At 45.0% G+C, this 9,771-nt stretch overlaps 1 protein-coding gene across 1 annotated transcript; it reads right to left on the reverse strand.

The window, feature by feature from the left end:
• Nucleotides 1–2,174, reverse strand: Defb135 (defensin beta 135). The gene is made up of 2 exons (XM_051160686.1): nucleotides 2,117–2,174; nucleotides 1–170 (listed from the first exon to the last, which is right to left on the reverse strand). Exons 1-2 carry the CDS (start codon nucleotides 2,172–2,174, stop codon nucleotides 1–3), a joined length of 228 nt encoding a protein of 75 aa, XP_051016643.1.
• Between the last annotated feature and the right edge of the window lie 7,597 nt (nucleotides 2,175–9,771).

Below are 9,771 nucleotides of genomic sequence, written 5' to 3' on the forward strand. Positions count from 1 at the left end.
CTACTTCACGAAGAGAGTGGGCATGTCCTTTTTGAGTATACAGCACAAGGACTGGGTACCGCAAAGAATGTGAAAAAATTCTTCTCCGGTACACTCATTCTTGCAAACGCCACGGGATAGCCAGCAGGTTTGGAACATTCGTCTTATGTACATATTCATTCCACTTCTAACTGCAAACAGAAAAAGAAAAAAAAAAGTTAGTATACAGTTATTGTCCTCCAGGGTCACATGACCAAGGACAAATTAGACTTCGGACACTTCATACATTTTCATAGGAAACTCTACATAATCAAATATATCCCTCACATCTTATGGCTACCTACCCCTCCTAGTGGCTTTGACCTCATCTTCCAGAAGCCTTTTTATGAGGCATTAGTTCCCATGGTCCAAAACTGCATGACCCACTGGCATGGTATACACACACACACACACACACACACACACACACACACACACACAATAGCACAGTAGATTCTGTGTGCAGCTATTTTCTACAGGAAAAGACCAGACAGTGAAGACGTTCCAGGTGTATACAGACTCCATACAAGGAAACATCTCCCAGGGAGCTATTGATTGTCAAAACTTCAGTCTGAAGAAAGGGAGATCAGTAGCCTAGAATTCGGAAGCCCTTGGTTTCAGCCCAATGTTTCCAATAACTTCAGGATGGCTTATTGGTAAGCGTCCCATCACCTGTCCTAGCTTAATTACAGGGCACTCGGAGGTGTCCTGTGGGTTAATGAATCAGAAACAGCTGGAGGTACCTAAAACCCATGCCTAAATGTAGCAACATTGACCTAAGTGCCTCTGGAAGCCAAGACATAATGAACAGGTGGTAGGGGGCCAGTTTATGGGAATGGCCGTGGCTTTGGGTCATCTGCTTTTCTGTGCCGTGGTCTCTCAACTAGCTGCCAGCATAGGACCATAGATTGGGCTGTGACCTGTAGAAAGAATCAATGTGTGAAAATAATCAGTGGGGGCTGGAGAGATGGCTCAGTGGTTAAGAGCACTGTCTACTTTTCCAGAGGTCATGAGTTCAATTCCCATCAACCACATGGTGGCTCACAACCATCTATAATGTGATCTGATGCCCTCCTCTGCCTGAAGATGTACATGCAGGCAGAGCACTGTATACATAAATAATAAATAAATATATCTTTTTTAAAAAGAAAAGAATCAATGTTGTATGATCAAATTCTACTAGCAAACAAAGTTGCCTGTTGTGTGCTCACTAGGTTCGTAGCACCACCCTGGGGCCAAAGGAGTCAAGAGGAGACACAGAGCCTATCACACACGAGAGCAGCGACCATCTCAGTGTGTTCCCTGGTGTCCACCTTCTAAATATCTCACACTTGGCCTTAACTAGCAGCTTTTGAATTGGGTTTGAGGAAGGAGGAAGGAGCTTTCTGAACACCCCCCACCCCACCCCGTGCCAAAAAGAAAAAGAAAGAAAGAAAGAAAGAAACAAAGAAAGAAAAGAAAAAAGAAAACCACAAGCCAGGCTGCCTTTTGAAAGGCCCCACTTCAGTTGCTAAGTGGAGTCTCCTCCGTATAGCTTACATCACTGGCTTCTGTCCAATGCACAGGGAAGTCTGGGTATTCATTCTGACGCCCCCCACAGGATCCCATTGTGCTACGAAGTAATTTAAAACTGGCTGACAATTAGCTCAGTTTTTAGGATTCTGCCTCGACTTCCTAAATAAAATGAAAACGTGTGTGGACAGCTGAACGAACGTGAGGGCCAGGTTCCAAGAGTCTTCAGGGAGCGAGCGGCTTCCCTTCCGCCCTGCCCGTCCTCTCTGCGCACTGAAGAGTTTCCTCACTCCACTCTGCCCCCCCCCCCCCCCCTTTCTGGCAACATCAGTCCAGTCTTGCCCACAAACCTCACAGGTGCGCACAAGACCCTGTTCAGAACCAGCGTATTTCTGAAGACAGCCGTCTCTTGTTAGTGTTCTTGGCACCTTCTCTTTGCTCCCTGACACCATCCATCTCTCCCCCGCCCCCCCTTGTCCCCCTCCGTGTCCGTCCCTATTACTACTTCTGTTCCCTTGGCACTGCCTTTGTCCCAGTCTTATAGAACCGCACACCCTGGTTCCACGAGGAAAGGGATTCATTTTACCTGGTAGAACACAGGAGAGCAAGACAAAGACCACAAGGCTCAACTGTAGGCTCCCCATGGCCAAACCAGTGAGCAAGGAGTCAGCGGACTGCAGGGAAGAGCCAGTCACTCTATGCGTAGCTTTTGGGATATAAGGACCCGCATGGCTAGTGAACCTTTGAGAACGTCTGCTTCCTCCACTGAGCAGCCCAATGAAGGCCAGATCTGACTTTGAAATCAACACCTTATCACTAGCCGGTGCTTGCTGACTGCCACCTGTGAGCTAGCGACGCAATTTACACTGTGTCAGTAGTCTCGTTCTAAGGCCTGCTGGGGCTTTCTGTAGATGTCTTTGTATCTTCGGAGTGCACCCATTTAACAAATGCCTAGTGTGTTTACAAAGCTGTAAGTCCAGTTCACATCGTTGGCAGTGGGGGTGGTGGGGATGGTTATTTTTCACTCTTATGCATTCAAGCCTCGGGTAGGGTTTCTCTGCATTTGAAAGACAACTCCATGTAAATCGTCGATGGCAGCAGGGCAGTGTGCACACAGGTCTTCCTGACTCCTGACAGCTTTTCAGGAAATACGAGTTCCCCAAGGAGTGCAGAACACACCGGGCCGTGGCCCTGCACTGAGCCTGACAGTGCACTTAGGCCTGTGCTGACCAATGTGAGGCGTACACCGGAAGAGCGACAAGAGTCGTTGCGTTGGAGGCTGAGGGTCGACCGTGCTCTGCAGCTTCCGGGGTATTTTACAAAGCTGTATGGTGTTATCTGAAGAATGAGGGGCCCCTAAGGAGTAAAGCTGAGCCCTGATCTATACTCTACCTAGCAGCTTTATGAGCTTTTAATGAGGCACTTCGTCTGGCTAATCAACCGTATTCTTAGCTGAGACGCAGGATGTACACATCAGCGGTCTACCTGTCCCAGAGACTTTTGAGAGCAAATGAAGTAATTTTCATGAAAAATCCTTGTGAACTGTATATTTAAAGGCCCAGTAAGTCCACATAACAAAGAAAGACCTTTAAAATGGAGGAGATACTCCTTAAGCTAGAGACCAAAAAGCCAGTACTGGAAACCAGCTCTTCCATCACTGTCCTGGGGCTGGCATGGTAGTTCTTCTGTGTTAGAGACCTTGGCTCAGAGGTACAACATTGTGGTTAGATCTCAACACTAAACAAATAAACAAACAAACAAATGATACTATCACTCTACCGTATATTTTGTCCAACATACTAGAGGGAGGAGAGAGAGAGACAGAGAGAGAGAGGAAGGGAGAGAGAGAGAGGGAGGGACAGAGAGAGAGAGACACTGACCACTTCAGTGGGCTCTTATCTGCAAATCTCAAGAATCTTACAACACGACATAGGTTCATATCTGCGAAAGACCCATAAAGCAGAAAACCAGCAAATAATGACTAGAAGACATGAGTTCGGAGGGACCTAAAAGGAATTAATTGGTCAGGTGATCCCAGTGCTGTGAGAGATGCTCCTAATTAGCGTGTTCCAACCAGAAGCGTGAGGTACAGCCAAACTGGCTTTCCCACAGTCTACATGGCTTCTGATCTTCTCTCCTTCAATCGCCTTACCTCCACTGTGCCCGCCAGAATCCCAAGGCCATTGCTTATATTCCTTTGACCTTATTCGGCGCCCTGCCCCCTGCCCCCAATACCCTTCCATCTCTGTGTTAGTGAGGTTCTGGGTTCTCTGTTGGCACCGTTTCTGGGAAGTCTCTGCTGTTTGGAAATGATTCACCCTCTGGGTGTCACAAGCCATGGAACAGGCAAGTTGCTTCTTTTGATCTCCTCATGGCCCATTCCCTTTCCGCGGCAGAAACTGCTGTGAAACTGGTACCTCTTTTCCCCTCCCCACTCACACTGCGCCTTACCTGTTTCACCTCAACAAATAGCTTGCACACCCATCTACTCTTCTGCATCTCCACTACTGCCACTCAATCCAAGGCATCACCATCTGTCACTAAGCTGTGACCTTGTACTCAGTCTTGTGTGTCATGTTTAGGTATTTACCATCTAACCTCCACTCAACAACTGAAATACCCTTTATAGAGTCAAAACCTGATCATGGATTTTCCTGTGTCCTTCAGAGGCTCCACAGTGAGAGCCTTTAACACAGGCAACCAATGGTGTGCTGTCCTGGTTCGCTTTCTGTTATTGTGATGAAACACTGTGACTTTGAGGAGCAAAGCGCCTATTTGACTTAGACGTCTCACTCACAGTCCATCGCTGAAGGGAGCTAAGGCAAGCAGCCGGGGGCAAGAACTCAGAGACCAGAAAGGAAAGCTGCTAACTGGCTTGCTCTCCATGGCTTGTTTAGTTTGCTCTCTTATATAGGACCATCTGCCCAGAGGTAGCACCTCCCACAGTAGGCTAGGCCTTTCACATCAGTCATCAATCAATAAGATGTCCCATAGGCCAGTCTTATGGAAATATTTTCTCAGTTGAGGTTTCCTCTTCTCAGATGACTCTAATTTCTATCAAGTTTACCAAAAACAAAAAACAGAACAACATTTGGGCCCAGGGGTCCCGCTCAAACTAAGGCACCAGCCAAGGACAATACAGGAGGTAAACTTTAAACCCCTTCCCAGATCTAGCCAATGGTCAGAATATTCTCCACAGTTGAGTGGAGAGTGTGATACGACTTTCTCACGTACTCTGGTGCCTCACATTGACCATGTCCCCTGGAGGGGGAGCACCTGGTGGCACTAGAGGAAGGACAGCAAGTAGCCAAGAAGAGACTTGATACCCTATGAGAATATACAGGGGGACGTAATCCCCCTCAGGAACAGTCATAGGGGAGGGGAATAATGGGAAAATGGGGGGGGGGAGGAATGGGAGGATACAAGGGATGGGATAACCATTGAGATGTAACAAGAATAAATTAATAAAAAAAAAAAAAACAGAACAACAACAAAAACCCTAGCAAACACCTGTGCTAATAATTATAATAGCTTTTAACGGCCTTCTCTGTGGGGGGGGGCAGGGGGGATAGAGAGTAATACAAATGTGCATTATGAAAATGTTATAATGGAATCATTGAATCCATAACTAATATATGCTAATAAGGACTAAATAAAATTTCCAAAACGTTGGCCATAATGAGTATGTGTCAGCCATGATTTTTTTCTTCTTGTTGTTTATTGTTTTCATTTTCCACTATCTCATAAATCATGTTATTTACTGCATTCTAAATGCTGTATATAGGACTGTCAAGATGGCTCATATGGGTAAGAGTGCTTGCCATGCAAGCTGAGGACCTGAGTTTGAACCTTAGATCCCATACTGGGAAGAGAAAACTGACTCCCTCCAGCTGTCCTCTGACCTCCACAGACAGGCCATGCACGTGTGTACCCACACTCAGACACTCACACACACAATGATAATAAAATGTTTTTGAATTTAAATACTGTGCATAGAAGACGAGTAGATACAAAGATCTTATTTGGGATTTAATTTCTGCCTTCTGGTTCAGTGAGGAAGTTGAGTGAGCTAAGGTTGGGCCAGTGGAAAGATGCTCAACAGACTTTCAGTTTTTCTGTGTTGTTTTAAGTCATGTTTTTATTTTTTTTTAATGATGTTTGGGTTTTTTGTTTGCTTTGTTTCATGTTGCTTCACTTATTACAGTAATTTAAATTCTAGTTGCCATGAAAGGGGGAAGTGACGTCTTTCCCCCTCTATCTTCCTCATTATTTTGAATAATCCACTTGTGTGAAAACAATAGTAAAGTAAGGTTATAGTGTGCCTGTGGTGACTACTGAGTGAGATGATTTGTCTGAGACCTGGAGAGGGATCCGTGGGTAGAAGTTCTCACTGTGGAGACTTGATGACCTGAGTTCAGATCCTCAAAGCCTATGCAGAAATCCGGTGTTGTGGCTTGGATCTCTAATCCCTGCATTCCCAGAAAGATGAAAATCAGAGATGGGATAATCCCCTAGACTCTCAAAGGTCAGCTAGCCTGCAGCGAGAAAACAAGAGACAGCCTGCCTCCCAACATACACTGTGGTGAGTGTACACCTATATCCACCCTCCTTTCACACACACATACACACACACACACACACACCTCCCAGTAGTTGACATAAAAAATGGAGTCATATTAGCTTTTCAGAAATAATCCCAAATTAATTGTTTTGAGGGAGCTCAACAAACCAGAATACAGCAAAATAATGCAAGGAAATTGGGAGAATAAAGGAGTAGACCAGTCAAAACTAGGAATTTAACAGAGATTATAATAGTTTTAAGACAGCAGAACCCTTGGAGCTAAAAAGACCCTATGAGTGGAATTAAACCGAAGCAGAAAGCACTAGCAACAGAACTGAGAAAGCAGGGGGACCTGCAGTCCAAGATACACCATCAGAGGACACAAAGAAAGCTCACCCAGAAAACGGTTAAAGATTTACTCCTGTCGGCTCTACTTCCCAGTACACCCAGCTACAAGTTAAATAAATCACTCATCTGTGACTCGGTGGCTTGTGACTATCCTTATACTAAAAAACAAAACAAACAAACAAAAAAACTGGCCTAATTTCTTAAACTCTAAATAGCCACTCTGTAGCCAAAGGCAGGCCACTATCAAACACTTAGGATGAGCAGAAATAGAGAGTCCACGTGTGATTACAGATGGTCAGGTTGCTGGGTTGGAGTGGGAAGGCAAGGATGTGCTTGTGCAGACTCTCCTAGGGGCCAGACGTCCACGGCTAGACGCTTCCTCTCTCACTATCCACCTTTTCTTTTTCTTTTCCTTTCTTTCTTTTTCTTTTTTGAGACAGGGTCCCTTAATGAACCCAGAGTTCGTACATGAGCCTCCACGATCCTCCCATCTCCACCTCTTAGCACTGGGAAGTTGCGATCCATTTAAAATAAGATGTTATGTATAAAAGGTTTTAAATAAATCTTGTCATAACCGCAAGGCACTTTGTGATTAGCAAACTATTGGACCTGGTGGGGAGCCCTCCTCTCTTTAAGGTAATCCACGATGTGGAAATGTACTCTGGCCACCAGAGAAGCCTCAGCGTTAACTGGAACACTACAAAGATCAGGCAAGAGATGCAGGTTTCAGTAGATCAGTTTGGGGGACCATTGCCAGGATGGGGGGTTGGGAAGCAATAGAAATACAAGTGATCTGACCAGGGCATGTGGAGAGGAGGGATTCTTTAGGGAGAAGGGGTGGTGTTTGGTAAATAAAGACTATGTTGGCCTGTTTGTTGTTTGTTTGTTTGTTTGTTTAGTTGGTTGGTTGGTTGGTTGGTTTAACTTGGTTTGTTTTTTCAAAGGGTTTCACTGTATAGCCCTGGCTGTCCTGGAACTCACTCTGAACACCAGGCTGGCCTCAGACTCAGAGATACACCTGCCTCTGGCCCCCAAGTGTTGAAATTCAAAGCGTGTACCCCCGCCACTGCCACTGCCACCCTGCTGGGTTTTTTTTTTTTAAACATCTTCTATCCATGCCTTTGCCAGTAAAATTATGAGCATAAAAATATCCGTGTTTCTATCTCCCAAGAGCTATTACATAGTCCCTTCCTGCAACCAGGTAACTGAAGAATATTTAAATCTCATGAAGCCTATTTCTCATCGGAACTTTGTACGGTATTTTTATAAACTAATCCTATAGGTCTGATTTGTGTTAATCCAATTCTGGATGGGCTTTCGGGAAGTTTTGTAAAAATGCAGAGACAGACTCTGGATTAAGGCAAATAATATAACATTCCACCCAGAGCCCAATCACTCTTCTCCAGACGCTGGCATCATTGGCCATCCCTACACACCACAACTCCAGTGTTGTCCTTTTTATTATTAGTGGTTCCATAGGGGCCAGTACCTCCTGAAGCCATACTTCCGTGTAAGATGAGCCAACAGGGGTGTTTGCCTGAAGAACTGATGGAAAAACTGAGGAGGGGGTAGGGGGGAGCCCTCTAGCTCCATTAACTGCAGCCTTCTCCCTAAACCTAGCCTGTATGAAAGTGCTCAGAAGACATGTGAAGACAGGAACACAACCTCACCACCTCCCCCATAATGCACTCTGTCTGCATCAGTGGAAATTTCACAGTAGCCCTCTATACCTGGCTGTAACAGTGTCCCATACTCTGGGACAAATAAATACATGTTCATACCCCATACTTCTTGTGGACCTATTGAGTATTCTTGGAATCAACTTTTCCTGGACTTTCTAGAGTTTTCCCTTCTATTTACTCTTAAAGATTTTACTCCAAGCACAATCACCTTCAGAAATTCTTCCCTGCTTCTTCTTAAGTAAAATATGCTGCCTTATAATATTTAACACATAGGCTATCATAGGTCTTACCTAACTATATTAAAATTATAGCCTTGAGAACAGCAAGATATCTCAGTGGATAAAGGTGCTTGCTGCCAACCCTGGTGACCTGAGTTTGATACCAAGAACACACATTGCTGGAAGAAGAGACCAACTTTTGAAAATTGTTCCATAATCGCCACACGACATTGTGGCACACATATGTGAGCTACTGTACCTCAGCATGTGTGTGCATGTAAACACACAGACACACAGACACACACACACACACACACACACACACACACACACACACACGTGAAATGAAATTATAGCTTTTAAAGTCTTCTCCTGCCATGTTACTGTAAGGGAATTTTCTCTGTCTCTGGAAATACAGAGTGACCCAAATACTGACCCCACTGAACTGAACCAAATCTCCTTCCACTCTCTGGAACATTCTCTTTCATCTGCTCTACTGGCTTTTCCTCCCCACACATCCATGACGAACTTTATCCTTTTAAGTTTCTCCACATTAACTCTGTGTCTCATTTATCGAAGAAACTGAGACTAAGAAGAAGGAGCCAACGGTCCGTTCAGATGTGTAAGTAAGGCTGACGATGCTTGCCAGATTCATGCCCAACACTGGGGAGATGCCAGTCTCTCCTCATCTTTCCTAGAAACCCAAGGAATACGCCCGGCCTTGCTTGTTGCACCTGTGCTATGGACCCTGAGAACAAGAAAGATGTTTAAAATGCCCATGGGAAGAATCAAGGACTCTGGATGGACAATGAGCCGAGGAAAACAGCCACGAGCCCCAGGGACTTCTGGACAGCTGTCCCAGGGTACATGAGCAAGTGCCAGGGGCTTTTTTATGAAAAGCAATAAGAGTTCCACCTGGATACACAATCCCTTTAGGCCAGAACACTTTCTGATCACTTGGGACAACTAGACCTTACAACCTTTATGGAACTTGCCCAGGTACAGAAAGACAGCTATTTGTTTATTTACTTATTTATCATTTGTCTTGTGTCTGAATAATGTTCGGTGTTGCTCGTGCCTGGGGTTTTGGTTCGAAGTCACCTCTCAGTGATCATAGGTTCTCAAGGATCCTGAAACTGCACTCTTAACTGTAACACCGAGTCTTTTTCTTTTTAAATACATTTTTATTTGTTCTTTGAGAATTTCACACATGTTTAGCACTTGGTCAAACGCATCCCTTACTCCATCCCCTCCGACTCCTACCAGAATCACAATACATACGTATAAACGAAACTTTTAGTCTCCTGATTCTATTATGGTCTCAGAGGTTTACTCCCTCCTTCTAACCTAGGCCCGGTCCTGTACAATCCGAGCTAGGCCTAGAATGTGTCCAGTCTCTGAGACTTACTGGTTAATAAGCTCACCCTTTCTT

This window comes from Acomys russatus, chromosome 18, assembly GCF_903995435.1.
Source record: "Acomys russatus chromosome 18, mAcoRus1.1, whole genome shotgun sequence".
NCBI classification, from domain to species: Eukaryota; Metazoa; Chordata; class Mammalia; order Rodentia; family Muridae; genus Acomys; species Acomys russatus.

Excerpts from the sequence above, each read along its gene's own strand:
- Defb135 (XM_051160686.1), bottom strand. The coding sequence starts at position 2,174 with ATGGGGAGCCTACAGTTGAGCCTTGTGGTCTTTGTCTTGCTCTCCTGT. Across the intron at positions 171-2,116 it reads GCTCTCCTGTGTTCTACCAG|TTAGAAGTGGAATGAATATG; the intron begins GTAAAATGAATC and ends TTCTGTTTGCAG.